At 44.6% G+C, this 20,039-nt stretch overlaps 1 protein-coding gene across 1 annotated transcript in view; it reads right to left on the bottom strand.

Moving 5' to 3' along the window:
- Positions 1 to 5,435: 5,435 nt before the first annotated feature.
- The window catches only part of TMEM70 (transmembrane protein 70), a 30,175-nt gene continuing 15,571 nt past the window's right edge, over positions 5,436 to 20,039 (bottom strand). Inside the window, exon 3 of the mRNA XM_029591493.1 lies at positions 5,436 to 6,417. Within this exon, the coding sequence (XP_029447353.1) occupies positions 5,957 to 6,417 (461 nt within the window). The 3' untranslated portion in view covers positions 5,436 to 5,956. The remainder of the gene's footprint in view (positions 6,418 to 20,039) is intronic.

Here is a 20,039-nt window from a genome sequence, read left to right as displayed (position 1 = left end):
TGCACTGCCAACTGGTTAAAAGATATAAAACAGAGTAGGGCTAAATGTTAAATTTTTCCAATAGAAAAAGGTGAATAGTGGCGTGCCCCAGGGATCTGTTCTGGGATCACTGCTTTTTAACATATTTATAAAAGACCTGAAAATGGATACAGGTGAGGTGATCACATTTGCAGATGACACAAAATTATTCAAAATTGTTAAATCACAAGAGGATTGTCAGAAATTGAAAGGGGACACTGCAAAACTGGGAGAGGGGGCAGCAAATGGCAAATGAAATTTAATGTGGACAGGTGCAAACTGATGCACTGATAGCTACATAATGCAAGGTTACACATTAGGAGTCACCATTCAAGAAAAGGATCTAGGTGTCATTGTTGAAAACTACTACTACTACTACTTCTTAACATTTCTATAGCGCTCCATGACATACACAGCGCTGTACAAACATACCAAAAGACAGTCCCTGCTCAATAGAGCTTACAATCTAATAAGAAACATACAGGACAAGAGACTTGGGGTATTTCATAAAGCAAGACAATGGTTAAAAAGAAAAGAAAGTTAGTTAACAAGACTAAAAGCAGACAATCAGGCATAAGATTTAAAAACAGTTTCAAAAAGATGGGTCTTTAGATGGGATGTAAACATGGCAAGAGGGGGAGGATGATGCATTAGCTCAGGAAGACTATTCCAAGCATATGGCGCAGCAAGGTGGAAAGCACAGAGTCTGGAATTGGCAGTTGAAATCTTCTGCTCAGTGTGCAACAGCCAAAAAAGTAAATAGAATGCTAGGGATTATTAGGAAAGGAATGGAGAATAAAATAGAGAATATCATAATGCCTCTGTATTGCTCCATGCTGCAATTTCATTTTGAGTATTGTGTGAAGTTCCGGTCACTACATCTCAAGAAAGATATAACAGAATTTGCAAAGGTACAGAGAAGGGTGACCAAGATGATAAAAGGATGGAACAATTTGCTTATGAAGAAAGGCTAAAGAGGTTAGGATTCTTCAGCTTGGAGAAGATACGGCTAAGGGGAGATATGAAAGAGGTCTATAAAAAAAAAAAAAAAAAAAAAAGAGTGGACTGGAATGAGTAAACGTTAATCAGTTTTTTACTCTTTCGAAAAGTACAAAGACCAGGGGACACACAAAGAAGTTACTAGGTAATACATCTAAAACTAAGAGAAAATATTTTTTTTACTCAATGCATAATTAAGCTCTGGAATTCGTAGCCAGAGGATATGGTGAAAGCTATTAGTGTAGCTGCGCTTAAAAAAAGTTTTGGACAAGTTCCTGAAGGAAAAGTCCATTAAGGTAGAATTGCAGAAATCCACTGCTTATTCTTGGGTTAAGCAGCTTGGAACCTATCTACCCTTTGGGATCCTGCCAGGTACTTCTGATCTGGCTTGGCCACTGTTAGAAACAGGATACTGGGCTTCTTGGACCCTTGGTCTGACCCAGTATGGCGAGGCTTATTTTCTTATGCTCTAGGTACAGCTCATAAATGAGCCACTAATGCAGCCTTGGCTCTCACTTGATGAGGTTTGATGAAGTCCATAATCTGGATGCCTGCTAGAGTATTACAATGTGCAATACAGTCTGCTAGTCAATTAGACAATGTCTGTTTGGCCAATGCTATGCCTAATCAATTAGGACTGTAAGAGGAAGAGCTGGGAAGCCAAGGCCCTCAGAGTCTGAGACAATGGTAGGCAAATGATGGCCTGTGGGACAAATTCGGCCTCTCAAGATCTTTATTCTGGCCTGCCCATCCCTTGGAAACTAAACTCTACATTGCGCAGCCCATTGATGCTCCAACCTGCCTGCCCAAAAGTCCGACGTCATCAAAGGCCAAGTTGCCACTCTTGATGACACTTGAGCAGGCAGGTCGGAACATCAGCATGACGGAAGGAGGCAATGTATTCCAAAAGCATGATGGTGTGATTTAATGATGCTCTGGTGGGGTCCTCACCACCACCCCCCACCAAGGAAAGGCCCCGTGCGATGGCCTGCTGGCAGAGCTCTCATCCCTGCCAGCTAGGAGAGGCTCCATGAACTGGCAGGGTTCCCATCTCCAGCCACCAAGGAGAGGCTCTGTACTGCTGTGAGGTGTGGTAAGTAATATAGGGAAGGGGAATGAGTAAAACATTTGAATGAACAAAGGAAAGGAAGAGAAAGGGGCGAAGATGGTAAGTGACTGAAATGGAAGGGACATGAATGGATGGGAAGGAGAGGGTGAGTGTCAGGGAAGGGAATGAGTAGGAGGGTGGGGTGAGTGACTGAAGGGGGAGTGAAAATGAGAAACAGAAGATGGTGAGAGGGAGTGATTGACAGAAAGAAGGGGAGTGACCACGAGAAGGGGAGGAATGGGAGGGGAGGAAAATGAAGGGAGTGAATGGGGGGCAGGAATGAGGGATGAGTGACAGATGGAAGGGTGAGAATGAAGCAAGGGAAAAGGGTGAGTGGAAGATGGAAGGTAAGGGGATTAAATGGTAAGGAAAGGGTGAGAGGGAAGGAAAAGGTGAGGGAGGAAGAAGAGGGCAGTGAGAAGAAGAGAGGGTAGAAGGGTGCATGAGTGTGTGTGTGTGTGTATATATGTGTGAATGAACGTGAGTGTGTATGAGAGAGAAAAGAGGAAGTTTGTGTGTACTCTCCTCTACTTCCCCCTACTAATCCTTTACAATTTCAGAGTGACTGGAAATGAAAAGTTTACAGGAATGGAGAGGGGAGAATTTTTTATATTCTTAATAGCTTTAATTATTGAGTGTTTCATGTGTCTGTTTTGAAATATTTGATTGACTTTGAGGAAATATTTAACTTTTTTTTTTAACTTCAACAAAGACCACCAGGTAGATATACAAGACAGCAAAGAAAGAACCCAGCAATAGGCTGAAACGCAATGGTGAGAATAAAAATGCAATTTAAATTCACAGAATGGAGGAATTTAAATGGAGGAAAAAAAAGACTTCAGATGCCATGTAATAAGCCAACATGCTTGCTAGATGGTTTCAGAATGCAACCTGCACAATAAGAGTGTGTCAAAAAATGTTATTTTTAACTGCTTTATCGTCAATTTTTTTTTAAAAAAATTTTGTGTGCTTTTTATCATTTCAGTATTACATAAATGTGTTAACTGACTTCAACCAAAAACGATTTTTTAAATTGCACTCATGATCTGTACGGCTTCCTGTGAATTCGCCATTACCAGCTAGTTATCTAGGTATGAGAAGACCTGAATTCCCCATTATCACAGATGTGCTACTACAGCTAGGAACTTCGAAAAGACCCTGGGGAGCATTTTGTTTTCATAGTGGGAAGAATCCACTATAAAAGCACAGTTAATGCCAGGGAGAGGGATAAATGGGGACAGGACATATGCATCCTTTAAATACATTTCCATCGCTGCATTAAGGGAAGGATTGTGTGGAGGGAATTCATTTTGAATTTCTCCCAGAATACATTTGCGTAGGCTCATTAAATCTAGAATGGATCTTAGTCCCCCAGATTTCTTGGGGATGAGGAAGTAGTGGGAGTAGAATCTTTGGCCATATAAATGAGAAGGAATTAATTCTATCGCCCACTGTCTGAGGATCTCCAGGTGGATTTGTGTCGAGTGACACTGATACAGATTGAATACTGAATGATGATGAAGTATGGGGAGAAATGTAAGCAGTATTCAAACTCCATGATCTTGAGAACCCAGCAATCTTTCGAAACCTTGCACCACTCTTCCCAGTGGAGCTGGATTCTTCCTCTTACAGGAGTGGCTGATTGCTGAGTTTTGAAGATGATCAAAAACTTTATTCAGGTTTGGGTTGGACTTGTTGCATGGCTTTCGGCTGGGATGAGATAGAAGTTGCTGGTGCTGCAGAAGGCACTGTTGGAAGGGGCATCTCTGAAAGCATGGCCTTTTATAGGAATAGTAAGGACTCTTTACAGAAAGCTGTTCTTGCCCTACAGAGACTGGAATGCAAAATTCTGTTTCTTGATTTGCGCCACTGTTTCCCCTTTTTCTCTGAAGAGGCTGTCATCGAGGCAGGGCACATCCAACTTTTCATTGACATCGTTGTGAAGGTTACTGGTTCTGAATCAAGCTATGCAGCATGCTCAGATAGAGGCTGAGGAAGAATGTGCAGTAGTGTTGTTCCATCTACAAAGTGTTCGAATCAGATGATTTATACATTCTTCAGCATCTAAAAGTGGTTGAGAGAATATGATGCCACTAACTTCAGCCAGAAGAAAGGGCTTTAGCTCTTATATACAGTCATATAAGTGCTGGATCATTAATGATTAGAAATCCTTAAAGTTAACATGAAGCTCTGAAACATCTTATTTCCAAAATTTACTAGAAGTCTGGGATCCTTCCCTGGTGGAGTATTCGAGTATATCCTAGTTTTCTTCGCTTTCTTTAAGCCAATTCTACCACTACAGATTTGATGGGGTAATTGAATAATGCCAAACTCTGGAGATTTTTTAACCTTGTATTTAAGATCTAGTTTCCTTGACACTAGAATGCATTTGTAATTCTTGCAGGATTTGATGGACTGAAAGAACTGCTGGCTCTGTTGGCATTTCCAAAATGTGGAGGAGACCAATAACATTTATGTTATTGGTCTCCTCCACATTTTGGAATGTGCATAATGACATATGTGCATATGTCATTATGCACATTTACAGCAAGGACTTTACCCAACTTGTCTAAATTTTGAGTAGGAAACATCTTCCGAGGGAGATGAGTGTTCCAGAATTTCTGGAGGAGAGGGGAGGTCAGATGGTATTCTTGAACACTCTTCAGTTCCCAGAGGTGACGGGAACATTAATCCAGGACTCCAGTAATGAAGATGGCGACAGAGGCAGGGTGCTTAGTCTCCTCGGAGATACCTAGTGTTCATTCTTTTGAGTGGCTCAATCTGCTATAGGCTAGTACTTACTTACGAGAGTTCTGATAACGTATAAGTATGAATTGGAGGCAGCAGGACTCCTAATGGGAGGGAAGTTGACATTCTGGAAAGGAGAGGTTGGATGGTACCCTCTTTATCCTTAGTCACTTAAATATACTGCAAGTATATTTAAGTTCCCTATGGAGAAGCAATAGCCAAAACCATTTTAAATAAATTATTGTCCGCAGAACAGTTTTATTTCAGCTTTAAAGGGGAATCTGCAAACTGATTACAAAGGTCTCTGTACCCTCCTTTCCTGTCCTCCATCTTGTTAAAACCCCTCATTACCAATTAGTTGCTTTTGGGACCTGCAAACAATTAGTGATGAGAGAGAAGGGGTTGATGAGGCCAAGAGAAAAAGATAAATTAAGAAGGACACCCGGTCCATCTTCTCTCATTAAAACTGAAATATGATTTTCTCTTCAAGTGAACAGCTGTGCATGAAAGGGTCTCTGTTGTTGCTCTCTGTTGTTAGGTAAAACAGACTTGTCCTCCGTACTCCGTTCAAAAGTTTTATTTCACAGCCAGCAGGAAACACTGCTAATTCCAAAGAAAACTGTGTACACTGCAAACCATATCAAATGTTCCTCTTCATGTTTTGGCAATAAATATCTACCACAATTTTCTCTCTTACAATCATAATCCTTTTTGGTCCAGAACATCTAGCTAAGTCAGTCACCTAGTTCAGCAAAATACATCTGTCCATCAATCCCTCTCTCCCTCCTCCCAACACATCAAGGGGAATCACATCATCATATGTACGAGACTTTGAATCATAAATGAAAGAGAACAGCAGAAATGTAGGGCATAAAGGACCTCAGGTCCTCATTAGTTACTGATTAGAGCTCTGATGTGTTTTCTGGCATGGAATTGAAAACAAAATAAACATGCCTTCATGCTTCAATCTGATTTGTTTATATAAAATATTTATGGCGATGTAGTGAGCTTCATTTTATATAAAAGCATATATTAAAAAAGAAAATCCACTCAACAGCAACAGAAGTGTAACATAATTTACATTTACTGTTGTGAAACCTTATTTTCACTTGCATCTTTCAGTTCTTCTAAGTCAAAAGTAAAGGGCTTGTCATAGCCCATAAGATGACTGTAGTCATGTGGGTTTGAAAACAGCATTGGATTAACTAACATGGACTTGTCCTGTGCATAAAACGTTGTGAACATTTTGCTGACTCCTGGAACCTTCACATCTTTCTGGTGGAACGCAGTTCTCTTTTCTGTAAGAAGAACGCTGTAAGTGACAGCGGTGTATGTGTCAGTCTTGGCCCTATGGTACAAGCGCACTACATAGCCCTTTGTGACGAGATGCATGGCAACCGGTGTTACAAAGGTAAAGAAACCGATAATACTATAAAATGCAATCTGAAGGGTCATGCTCTCCATGCCAGCTCCAGACTTGAAAGCAATGTAGGGCATCACACAGAGGTTAAATATGCTCGTGGAATAGGAAAAAAACTTCACTCCTGTGGGGAAAAAAAAAAAAAAAAATCAGATTATAAATTATTTCTTGTTGAACCAGTTGTTTCCATTTGCTTCTTTCTACTTTAGATCTATCAGAACTACGATTGAGATCTGGTACCCTGAGCATTCACTCTCAACTACCCAGGTATTTCAGCTTCCCTTCCCCCGCAGCCCAAAAAAAATATACCCAGTCCAGTCATTACAGTTATGGTCATGGGACAGTTGCCATGCACCAGAGTTTCTTCCAGAATCCTGCAACTATTGGCCCTGAATCCAGCCCCCGGTGTCACCCTTAAGCAGTATCCATGACTTCTTCCTCCTCTGAACGCTGCCTCTGTAGCACCCCCAGATAAACCGGAGGAAAGCAGAGTTGCTTACCTGTAATAGGTGTTCTCCAAGGACAGCAGGATGTTAGTCCTCACACGTGGGTGACATCAGAGCTTCCTCATCGGAGCTCTAAGTGTCTAGAACTTTGACTAGGCACACTGAGCAAGCCAAGCGTGCCCTATATCACACGTCCACATGGGGGTCCCTCTCCAATCTTGTAACACAGAATTAAAAATAAAACAAAAAATAGGAGAAACCCCAACTCTGTGGGCTGGCAGGTGGGTTTCATGAGGACTAACATCCTGCTGTGCTCGGAGAACACCTGTTAGAGGTAAGCAACTTTGCTTTCTCCAAGGACAAGCAGGACGGTAGTCCTCACATGGGTGAATCCCTAGCTACAGGACGCTTCCCAACAAAAAAGGGGACCAACAGACACCCAACAGGTGCCAACGGGCACAACGCCACTGCTGTTAAAAACAGAGGGGGAGACAGCCTGGACCCAAACAATGAGCCCTAGGAAGGGACAGTTGGGTTCTACACCTCAAACAGGTTCCAAAAGACAACTGGCCAAACCTGCCACATCAGCCATCCCTAACCAGACAATAGTGGGTTATGAATGTGTGGAAAAAATCCATGTCACAGCTTTGCAGATCTCCTCCACAGAAAATGCTTGCAAGTGGACCACCGACACTGTCATGACTGACAGAATGAGCCTTGACACGACCCAAAAGATGCAGTCCCACTTAGCCATAACAAGAATATGCAATATGCTAGCCAACTAGATAGTGTCTGTTTGGCAACGGCAACACCGAACCTATTCCTATCAAAAGAAATAAAAAGTTGGGTGGATTGTCTATGGCTTCTGTCTACTCCAGGTAGAAGGCTAACGCTCACTTGCAGACCAAACTGTGCAGTGCTTATTCGCCTTGGTGCTACTGGGCCTAAGGAAGAATGTTGGCAGGATGATGGACTGGTTAAAAAGGAAGTACATCACACCTTAGGCAGGAACTTAGAATGCGTTCGCAAGACAACTCTGTCATGATAAAACTTAGTGTAAGGCAAATAAGTCACTAAGGCCTGGAACTCACTGACCCTGCATGCTGAGGTGACTGCCACCAAAAATATGACCTTCCAGGTCAGGTATGTCAGGTCACAGGTGCTCAGCAGCTCAAAAGGAGATTTCATCAGCTGAGCTAACACCACGTTGAGGTCCCAAGACACAGCGGGAAGCCTTAGGGGAGGCTTCAATTGAAGCAGGCTCCATATGAAACGTACAACTATAGGCTATACAGAGATGGGCGAACCATCTACACTTTTGTGGTATATGCCAATTGCACTGAAATGAACTCTAATAAAGTGTTTAAGCTAGCTTCCGATAGGTGTAGAAGGTAATCAAGCAGTTTTTGTGTGAGGCAAGAGAATGGATCTAGGGCCCTCTGCTCACACCACATGGAAAACCTCCTCCAGTTTAGTCCAAAGGACTTTCTAGTGGAAGGCTTTCTAGAAGCTACCAGGACCCGAGACACATCCTCAGGAAGATCAAGAGGCTGCAGGATTAACCTCTCAACATCCAGGCTGAGAGCAAAAGGGCCTGAAGGTTGGAATGCCATAGCCTGTCTTGATCTTGTGTGATGAGATCTGGGAAGGTCCCAGATTGATCGGTCTCCGGATGGACAACTCCTGTAAGAGTAGAAACCTGGCCTGTCTCGGACAGTGAGGGTCTATGAGAATCATAGTCCCCCTGTCCTCACAAAGCTTCAAGACAGTTTTTGCCACAAAGGGAATTGGAGGATACGCATATAGAAGACCCTTGCCCCAATGACTGGCAAGGGCATCCGAGGCTGATTTGCTATCTGACCTGTACAGGGAGCAGAACCGAGGCACCTTCCTGTTGCAAGAGGATGCGAGCAGATCTACGTCTAGGCTTTCCCAGAGGTGGAATATCAGATTCGCTACCCCCTGGTCCAAAAACCACTCGCTACCCCCTGTCCACTACCACGTTCTCCAACTTGGCCAGGTACATGGCCCTGAGCACCATCCCATGGGACAGGGCCCACAAGCAGATCTGGACCACTTCCCTGACATAGTAGGTACAATCCCATGCCTCCCTGCTCGTTCACATACACAAGGCTACCTGGCTATTTGTTTGGATCAGGACAACTTTGTTGGACAGTCGATCTCTGAAAGCCCGTTGTGCGTACCTGATCACCCAAAGCTCCAGGAAGTTGATTTGACAAGAGCGTTCCTGAGCAGACTAGAGATCCTGGGTAACGAGCCCATCTACATAAGCTCCCCACCCCAGGGTGGATGCATCCGTGGTTAAGACAAATTGGGTAAGGGAACTTCGAAAACAGATCCCCTGCTCCAGATTTGAAAGTACCCGCCACCAGGACAATGAGTCCCGGAGAGAAGGGGTGACTCGGATGCAATCCTGGAGGCTCTAAGTGGCCTGGCACTACTCCAACCTCAGGTTCTACTGGGCTCTGCACGTTTGTAGACATGCCAAGGGAGTGACAGGGGCGGCTGCGGTCATATGGCCCAACAGCCTCAACATGTGCCAGGCTGACACCTGCTGGCTCTGCTGAATCTCTGCCACTATGGTCATCAAGGTGTCGGCCCTCTGACAAGGCAGGAAGGCTTTGACCTGAGCCATGTCTAGCAGGGCTCCTATGAAGTCCAACTGAAGTGTCGGGCTGAGATGAAACTTTGGGTAGTTGAAAACAAACCCTAGTGACGCCAACACCCAGATGGTCAAGCGCATGGACCTGGCGGCCCCTGTCTGAGATGTGCTCTTGACCAGCTAATCATCCAGATAAGGGAAAACATACACTCCCAGGATTTTATGAACACTTATGGTGCTGATGCTAGCCCGAATGGCAACACCCAGTACTGGAAGTGCTGTTTTCCCACCACAAATCAGAGATACAAGTGTATGCATCCTTTAGATCAAGGGAACATAGCCAGTCCTCTTTTAGTAAAAGGGGGATCAAAGTGCCCAGGGAAACCATCTTGAACTTTTTTTTTCTAGAAACTTGTTCAAGGCCCTTAGGTCTAGGATGGGACAGAGTCCTCCTGTTCTTTGGAATCAGGAAGTACCTGGAGAAAAATCCCCGCCCTCTTTGCCCTGGTGAGAAGGCTCGACCGCCATAGCCATTAAGAGAGAGGAGAGCTCCGCTAGTAGTACCTCCTGATGTGCTACCAGTTTCCAAAACGGGCATACAGGGCAATTTTGCAGGACACCCAACAGATTCATTTGGTACCCTTAACAGACGATAGAAAGAACCCACCGGTCCGAGGTTATACTGGACCATTGGTTCGAAAAGAACCGCAGCCTATCTCTGACTGGCCTATGCTCCCTACGACTCAATCAAAACCCCATCCCTGGAGTTGACCGAGGGACCAGCTGGTGCTTGGGAGCTCTCTGCTGCCTGGGATGGCCATGGGAGCCCTGATGGTGTTGACGGAAGCGAGGGGGCAGAGGATGGTACTTCCCTTTGGTGAAAGAAAGACTTCCTTGGCCCCTGCCTTGCCAGCCTCCCTAGAAGATGACAACGGATCCAGAGTGCTGATGGAGAATTGTTGGAGGGTTTCATAGTGGTCCCGAAATTGGGCCACGGCATCCCTCACCCAATATCCAAAGAGATTCTACCCAGTACACGGCATGTCAGCGAGTCATTCCTGTACCTCTGATCGGAGATCAGAGGCCAACAGCCATGCCATTCTGCGGATGCCGATTCCTGCTGCAGAGACTCTCGCTGCCATTTCAAAAACATCATAGCTCACTCGGACCTTGTGTTTTCCGCACTCCAGGCCCTTATGCACCAGCAACAATGGATATCCTGCTGCTGCTGAGGCAGCTGTTCGGCCACTTTCTACACCTGCTTCCAGATGCCACTGCTATTAATTGCATCAGTAGCATGGGATCTTCTTGGTGTTTGGGTACTTGCCAGGTTCTTGTGGCCTGGTTTTGGCCTCTGTTAGAAACAGGATGCTGGGCTTGATGGATCCTTGGTCTGACCCAGCATGGCAATTTCTTATGTTCTTATATCCTGCGCATACTGGCTCATGAGAGCTGGTAGACAGTAATGCGAGCAATGAGTATGGCACCTTGAAAACACCTTCCTCCCAAGAGCATCCATCGTTCTATGGTCCTTCTCTGGGGGTGCTGAGGAATGAATCCGAGAGTGCTTGGCCCTCTTAAGGGCAGATTCGACCACCACCGACTGGTAGGGCAGCTGACACTTATCAAATCTGGTAGTCTTCAGGATGAGGTAGACCCATCCGCCTTCTTATTAATGGGAGGCACTGTGAGGGGGCATTCCCATATCCTCAGCAGCAGCTCCTTAAGTATCTCGTACACCTAGACTGCCATGATCTCATTAGGAGGCTCCACATACTAGAGGATCTCAAGTATTTTGTGCCTGGCATCATCTTCCATTAATGGGATGGCTTCCGCCAGCACCCTCACAAATCCTGCGAAGATCAAGTCCTCAGGCGGAGACTTCCTTTGCTCCTCTGAAGGAGAAGGATCTGATGGGAGACTCTCGCAGGACGACTTCAAAGCAACATCCACCCAGGGATCATAAGGTTCCTCATCCTCACTGTAAACGACAGGGAACGGGTCCCTTAGGTGCTCGGCCTTCATCCAGTGCAGGCACTGGTAAAACTGGATGGGGGCAGCAGGCCTCAGCATCTCTAACAACCTCAGTGGAGCCTCCTCCTGCGAAGAACAGATGACTACCACTGTATCGGTAGGGGGAGGCCTCAAAGTGTCCCAGGAACCAATGCCAGCTGGGTCAGTAATGCATCGATGAGCACAATGAGCTTCTCCAGAAGTGGTATGAGGACAGGCGACTCAAGGTTTGGTGCCGTCAGTGCCACAGAATGGAAGACCTGCAGCACCTGGTCCACTGCCACCTGGACTTGGCGCTTCAACTCCTCCTTGAACGTTGCTATTGCCAACAACGAATGGGAGGAAAAAGGGGTAGCCAGATCTCTTTGGACCCTCGAGGTGGATCAGTGACTGGCATCAGGATCAATGGAGACCATCGCAGACCCCCTGGCACCAATGGAGAACTGGCACTCCTTGCTGCAGGAGTTGCTTTGGGGGCATTGCAGCATAAACCAGTACACCCCTGTGCCTGGCATTGTGCACTGACAGGGACAGGTGCCAATGCTGCTTCGACTTCCCTCTATGTGCGGCCCGGTCTTTTCCCGGTGCTGAGGCTGATGACTAGGAACCTGACATCCTCGGCCTGGAGGAGATAGAAAGTAGTCGGTCTCTGGCACCCCTATCTGCCGATGGCATTGTCGAAACCTTCGGACCCACCAATGTCGATGGCTCAGTGTGGCTCCTTGGTCCTTCAATGCCGTCGATGGCTCAGATTTCTTCGATCCGAAGAGCCGATCCATCTTGTCAAGTTAAAGCAGATGTCCCTTCAAGGTCATCTTGGCACATAAGCAGCAAACCCAAACATCATGCGATGCTCCCAGGCAACAGGACACATATCTTATGTGGATCTGTCATGGACATGATCCTAGGGCACCAGGGGCATCATTGAAAACCAGATGTGAAACAAAAGGGGCACGAAGCAAAAATGATGGCAGCGGTGCAGCGATGGCCAGCACTGATGCACCGCTGTCACAGGGAATCGACCATGAAAGGAAACTTACCCGAACCACTGAAAACCCCGACTAGGAGCACTACCGGAATGGCAGAGAGAGGGACGAAGCAACAGAACAGCATAGAAAAACTGCGAAGAATGCAAGAAAAAGGAAAACGTTTTTAACAAGGACAAAAACAGCCAAAAATGAGCTCATTCACACAGTGAAGTTTACAGCTCCACATAAAAAGAGAGACTGGAGAGGGACCCCGCATGGCCACATGGTATAAGACACACTGGGCATGCTCAGTATGCCTAGTCAAAGTTCTAGAAACGTTGACATAAGTTTTCCGCATCGGGGTTCCATCTGATGACACCCATGTGTGTGGACTATCATCCTGCTCGTCCTCAGAGAAATAATCAGAGATTATTTGCAGTTATAACCAGTACAGACTCTGCACCGTATGTTGAAGCAAAAGAAAGAAAGAACAAGAAGCAATGGGTGTGACAGGGGAAAAGAGGCTTCTCTTCATATCACCCAAAGCATGCAAATGACAAGGTCCAGAATGAAGAACCGGGAAAAGGCTGAAGGTGGCTAAGGTTACAAGAAGAGAGGGTAAGAAAAGATTAAGGTGATTTGTACAAGTGAAAAGAAGAGATGTTACATCAGCAGAAAGGTATGGGAAATGCAAGTGGCGGGAAAGGCTCAGAGGAAGACAAAAAAAAAAAAAAAGATGTGATGCTATACCATTCACCAGCATATCAAGGCATGCAACTCAAGCAAGAAAGCCATGCCTGAACGGGTTGTAGAATAAAAACTGGAAAGGAGAGCAGACTTCACATGAGTGGTAAATGCACATAGGCAGGTGAAAGAAGAGAATATTTTCAGGTTGAGATACTTTTAACTGAAGTTGATGTTATACATGAGTTTTGGACAATACACAGGTCCTGTATCTTGGGTATATGTGAAGGACATACATGGCCTTCAAAGTTCATGCACAAAACATATGCATTGTTTTCCTTTTAGTCAAACAAAGCGTATTTCAGCCTACAAAGAATCCTGTTTTCTCCAGGACCAAGGCAGGTATTAGAGCTTTCCACTATTTATAACTATAATAATATTCTCAGATTTCTACCCACTATCTTTTTTGAAGGGTGAAGGATTTCTCAAAACAGTTCACAAAATCTAAATATCTGACTAAAAGCTCCAGTTCTGGATGAAACCTCAAAACAATGACTGGATTAATTTGTTTCCTTATATCTCAAGTGCACATGGCACTTTAACATTAACAATGTTGTATTGTATGTAGATAATTACAAAATAAACAATTTTGGATTTTTAGCCCACTCTTTCAAGTAATGTTCAAGGCAGCTTACCACATTTTTTTTTATTGCAAGTACAATGAGACCCTACACCAAAGAGCTAACAATGTAAGTGGGTACCTGAGACAAAGAGAGATAAAGTGACTTGCCCAAGGTCACAATGAATGTCAGTGGAAGTGAATGTGAAACCTAGTTTCCTTAGCTCTCAGTCCATTCTTAAATCACTAGGATACTATACTCTCCAATATATATGTATCTTTTTTCTGACTTCTATGTAATCATTACGTTAATCAAGTTAATTTGAAACTACCTATTGCAGTAACTCTGGACCACAAACACCTAACAGTTCACTAACACAATGGCATTTGTTCTAAATGTTTTAGGACAAAGTCAGTCAATGGCTTTCTGGCCTTTGGGTTCTGTGGAGTATGTAAACATTACAAGAACAATGAGCAAGTTAAGGACTCAAACCACTGATAATACTAAAAGAGATGGGAAACACAAGCCCTGATTGGATGGGAAATGTAAATTGTAACTGATTGGCAAATTACAGACAGATAGTCAACTGGCTAGCAAATCCCAAGCCCTGATTGACCAAAAAAAAAAACCCCCAAACCTAATATTGGGCTAAGATATAATTATAATGGGTCTGATTAGTAATTGATGCTATTACAGAGCTGCTGTTAAGTATTCCTTTGTACCCACCACATTTTATTTTAACAGACTATCCAGTCTATTTGTATCTGATGAACCCTTCCTTTCTGTAAGAAGAAACCCGGGGCTGCTGTTGTGCTTAGCAGTATCTTCCTAAGGCTACTCTATATTTAGACCTGGGAGAATTCTGCGCAGAATTCCCCACCCCCACGTAGAATTGCCAAATTCTGTGCAGAAAATGGCAGAGGAGACCCCGGCATGCCGCGAATGGAGCACATGAAGCTGAAGGCCCCCATGTGCTGAGGGATGCGCTCCACTCGTGGCGACGATGAAGGCTCCAGTGTGCCATTTGCAGCGAAGATGAAGGCCCCCCATGTGCTGCGGGATGCGCTCCGCTCGCGGTGACAATGAAGAGGGGAGGGGGGAGGGGTGTGAAAGAACAGGGGAGGTAAGAGAGTGTTGGGGGGGGGGGGATGCTTGAGTGTGGGTGCCAGAGAGAGGGAGCCTACATGAGGAGATTGTGAAGGAGTGTGTATGTGTGTGAGAGATTGGGAGCGCATGTATATGAAAAAGGGATCGTATGTATATGAGCGTGCTAGCCTGTGTGAAGGGATTGTGTATGTGTGAGAGACAGCCTGTGTGAAGGGGTGCATGAGAGAGAGACATAGGTAGCCTGTGTGAGGATGTATGTGTGAGAGAGAAAGGGAGCTTGTGTGGGTGTGTATGCAAGAGAGAGGGCCCTGTATGAGGGGATGTGTGTGTGTATGTGTATGTGTGAGAGTGTGAGGAGCCTGTATGAGGGTGTGTGTATGTGTACTAGAGAGAGGGAGCATGTGTGTGAGAGAGGGAGGGACAGAGGGAGCCTGTGTGAGAGGCGTCCTGAGAACGGGGTCAAACTCTGGGACCAGCGATAGAGTGGAAGGGGTTGAGCCTAGAGGTGGAGAGGAGAGATACTGGCAGGTGGAGGAGTTGGGGCCTAAGAGGGCAAAGTGACCAGGGGAGTAGGGAGAGCGAGTGGAAGGGACACTCTTACAGTGAATTTATAGGGAAATTCTGCTCAAAATATTTAAAATTCTGCATCTCTAAGTAATAACTTTTTTCTGTATTAATTTAAAATGTAATTCCTTAAAGACTGCCATCTAAATTGTGTTATTTTGACCAATATAAAGTTTGCAGAATTTTAAGTTTTTGTGTGCAGAATTTTAAGTTTTTTTTTATGTTGGAGTGCAGTATAACCTGCACTCCAACGCGGGTTAAATAGGCGCTAATCCACTCCCTAATGCAATAGGGGGATTAGTGCCTATTTAACCCGTGGACATGGAGTGAATGTAATAGCGCTCATCACATGCAAATGCATGTGAATGAGCCTCTTACTCATTCACTCCGCATGCAAAAAAATAAATGTGCGTCTCAGACGCACATTTATCGCTCAGCTATAATAAGTACAGAAAAGCAGAAAAAACTGCTTTTCTGTACTTTTTTTTTTAAGTTAAAATAAATAAATAAATAACTTGGCAGATCGCCGAGATATGAAGACCGATGCTGAATTTACCGGCGTCAGTCGGTTTCATAACCGGCCGTCTGCCAGTAATGAAAATGGCCATCCATAAGCGGCAGCCGCAGCGGGGTCGCGTTAGCAAGGAGGCGCTAAGGTCACACAAGCGACCCTAGCGCCTCCTTGCTAGCACGACCCCCTAATTTGGATATTGCATGGTGCCCCCCTTGCAGGCGCTTACTTTTCAGCACCCGCTTTCCGTGATTTATTTTGCATTGGCTCCTTAGATTGTAAGGCCTGTGGGGATAGGGAATTACCTATAGTGCCGAAAAGCGGAAAATAAAAATCTACATAAATAAATGCTCTGTGTGCCTAGTCAAAGTTCTAGAAACTTTGACATAAGTTTTCTGTGCCGGGCTCCATCAGATGATGTCACCATGTATGAAGACTATCATCCTGCTTGTCCTAGGAGAAAAGGATCATTGTGGACAATATTTTGAAACCCTCACCTTGGTGTGCAGTGGCGGTCAAGAAAGCAAACAGAATGTTAGGAATTATTAGGAAAGGAATGGAGAATAAAACGGAAAATGTCATAATGCCTCTGTATCGCTACGTGACGAGACCACACCTAGAGTACTGTGTACAATTCTGGTTGCTGCATCTCAAAAAAGATATAGTTGAACTGAAAAAGGTATAGAAAAGGAAGACCAAAATGATAAATGGGATGGAACAGCTCCCCTATGAGGAAAGGCTAGAGATTAGGGCTCTTCAGCTTGGAGGAGAGATGACCAAGGGTGATATGATAGAAATCTATAAAATCTTGAATGGATTAGAAGAGGTAAATGTGAATTGATTAGTTTAAAACAAAAAAAACAAGACTAGGGGACACGCCATGAAGTCAGTAAATAGCACATTTAAAGCAAACCGGAGAGGGAGTATGTGATGGTGGCAGCTTAAATGTGGAGCTCCTAGCCCGATATAATAATCTATCCACATCCGAGGGATTTAGTGCCTTTAAATCAGAGCGCTATGCCTCAGCATGAGCTCTAATCTTATAACGATGTCCCAGTCCAATAAAAAAACAGACCTGAAGAAATTCTCTTTCGCAAATTGGGATGTGTCAAGGTTCTCGATCTTGCTGAGGAGAAAGGCCTTGGAGGAGGGCCGCAGAGGTGGTATCGACTGTACTGCAGAGGAGGAGGAAGGGATGCTAACAAGAGCAGAATTTCAACACTGGTTCGGTGATTTCCGCCAAGACATGGGGAGAATAAAACTGGAATTCAAAGCGATGATCTCAAAGGTGCACGGGGAAATCGCTGAACTGGGGCACCGTGCGGCTGAGCAGGAGACGCAAACGGAAAACCATGATACTGTAGCCGCATCGAGTCGGGAAGAAATAACTTACCTATCTCGCTTGCTAATGGGATTAGAAGATCGCATGGAAGACTTAGAAAATAGATCAAGGAGATCTAACCTGCATTTTAGAGGTGTCCCAGAGTTGCCTGCTTTTGCAGATTGTTTCCAAGTAGTCACAAGTATCTGCACACAGCTTTTGGATATGGAAGACACAGCTGAGTCCCTGCCAACTATTAAGCTTGAGAGAGCACACAGAGCACTCGGGCAGCCTAGGGGCAACCTTCCCCGTGACATAATAGTTTGTTTCCATGTCTTTAGTTTAAAAGAGAAAATCGCTCTAATGGCCAGGACAAAAGGCCAGATTCAGTGGCATGGTCACCTGGTGGAAATATTTCAGGATCTCTCAATGATTCCTATATGCAAGCACAGGGACTTCCGCCATGTTATCTCTATACTAAAGCATGAGGCTATCAAGTACCAAAGGACTTTTCCTTTTGGTCTTCAATTCTCCGTGGGGGCTGCTTCTGCCAAAGTAAAGTCAGTGTAAGAAGATATGACTTTTCTGTGTAAAGCGGGGATAACTGTTCCAGATGGGGAAATCCCGGAGTCCTATCATGCCAATTTCGGGAAGAAAGGAGATTGACCATTATGGCAGGGGGTCCCAGGATCCAACTGATGCCTCAGAAGACAACCAGATGATCGCTTGTCACCTGGAACAGCGAGTGTTGGATGAGAGACAGTTTTCAGGAGCTTTTTTGAGGTTCTTAGAGAATGGCATTTCTGTGTTTGGGTTTGGGGAAAATGCCTTTTTTGGGCATGCTGGGTAAGGTTACATTTTTTCTACATAGTTTATTAAAGCAGGGTGTTTAGTCATTATGCACCTCCGCTAGCTTGGATGCCATGAGGCAATGATGGAGCTGGGAGGCTGGGTTGCCATATCAGATGGTGATTTTCCTGCATGGAGGCGTGCAGCACCTAGTAGGGAATAGATGCCAGGTGGGTTTGGGGGATGGGAGGGGTGTGTAAGGTTGGCTTTGGTTCTGGGCTCCACAGGTTTAGTGATCCACTGAATAGATCTATGAGTGTAACCATAAGACTAGTGCATTTGTGCTGTTGGCAGGTTCTACAGTGGTCTTTTAAGGGTTTCCATTTAATTTTGCTCTCATGGTGACTCTTAAGATTATATCCTTAAATGCCAAAGGGCTTAACTCTCCCAACAAATGTAAACTTGCTGAAAGAGGCCGCTGCTTTAAAGACAAATTTGATTTTTTTGCCAGGAAACTCACTTAAAAGCCAGAGATCTTCGCCTCTTGCAGTCCAGTAGATTTTCCACACCAATATCATGCACCCGCTACTAAGGATAATAAATATGGTGGGGTGGGGATTTTATTCGCCCATAATCTTATTGTAGATGTGAAAGCTGTACTCGGAGATGTTACGGGAGATTTGTGATGTTGAAGGTGTTAATCAATGGGGGAACAGCTTACTATGGTAAATCTCTATGCTCCTAATGCACACCACAGGGCCTTTCCTCATACTATCTCAGACACATTGGAGGGTTGGGCGGAAGGACAAGTCTCATTGGGGGGGGGGGGGGGATTTTAATTTAACCGGATATCCCTACTTAGATAATTCTAGTGGTGTTGGTGTATCTTCTCACATGCAGAGACAGAGTTTGAAGGAACTGCTCAGTAAATGGGGGTTGCTGGATTTATGGAGGTTGAGGGATTATACTTTCTATTCTCATGTCCAAGACTCTTATTCCCACATAGATAATTCCTCGGTAGATACACTGTTAGTGAATAATGTTCACTCTATGGATATAGGGAATATTACCTGGTCTGATCACACATTAATTTGGGTGGAATTTCAGGTGGTTAAGTGGCTCAAGGGTGGTAGTTTCTGGAGGCTTTCAGATAAGGAGTTTAATGGCGTGCTAATGAAAGATATACAACAACATTTCTTATTAAATGATACTGGGGATGAAAGGTATGAAAGCTGTGGGTGTGGGGTAAACTAACATCTCATGCATCATTCCTTAAATAAAAACAGAAATCAGAGCAACGCCTACAGTTGCTATCCCAAATAAATAAATTGGAGGTAAAGCATAAGAGATGTCAGTGGGGACAAACGAGGTTAACGCTTGAAGCTGTCCTTCAGGAACTGAAGGCTCTGGATATGGCAGAAATTGCATCCCAGATGGCACAGGTTAAACAGAGGTTCTTTGAATTTGGCAATAAGGCAGGCCATATCTTGGCCAGGCATCTTAAAAAATCAGGTTAGGCAAAATCAGATTCTTAAGATAAAGGATAAAAGGGGTAGTATGCTGTATGATAGGAAGAAGATTTTGGATAGATTTGCCCGATTTTATGGGGAACTCTATGCGTTAGTTAGGGGTATCAAGGATATAGACATTGAAAATTACATACACTGGGTCATTTTGTCCATCTTGCGGGAGGAAGCCAGAGAACACTTAAATGCACCAATTAGGGAGGATGAGATCCTCGAGTTTATCTCGGATTTAAAGTTGGGGAAAACAACAGGCCTCAATGGCTATTCTGCCAAATTTTATAAAGTATGTAAAGCAGCATTCATAAAACCAAAGGCCTCTATGTTTAATTTCCTTAGAGAAGGTGGCTCTCTAGCAAGGGGGGAGAATGTAACCAGCATAACGGTATTGGCAAAGGACTGCCAAGACCCCTCACTATGCAGGTCTTACAGACCTATCTCTCTTATTAATCTAGACCTTAAGATTCTAGCGAAGGTTCTTTCTTCTTGCCTGGGGATAACTGCTCTTCTCCTTATTCTTGGAGATCAGTCAGGTGTTGTCGCCAGCAGACTTGTGGCTGATAACATGCGGAAGGTC

The sequence above is a fragment of the Rhinatrema bivittatum genome, chromosome 2, assembly GCF_901001135.1.
Source record: "Rhinatrema bivittatum chromosome 2, aRhiBiv1.1, whole genome shotgun sequence".
NCBI lineage: Eukaryota > Metazoa > Chordata > Amphibia > Gymnophiona > Rhinatrematidae > Rhinatrema > Rhinatrema bivittatum.
Note: the sequence above shows the minus strand (reverse complement) of the source record. Positions and strands in the feature narration are given on the sequence as shown.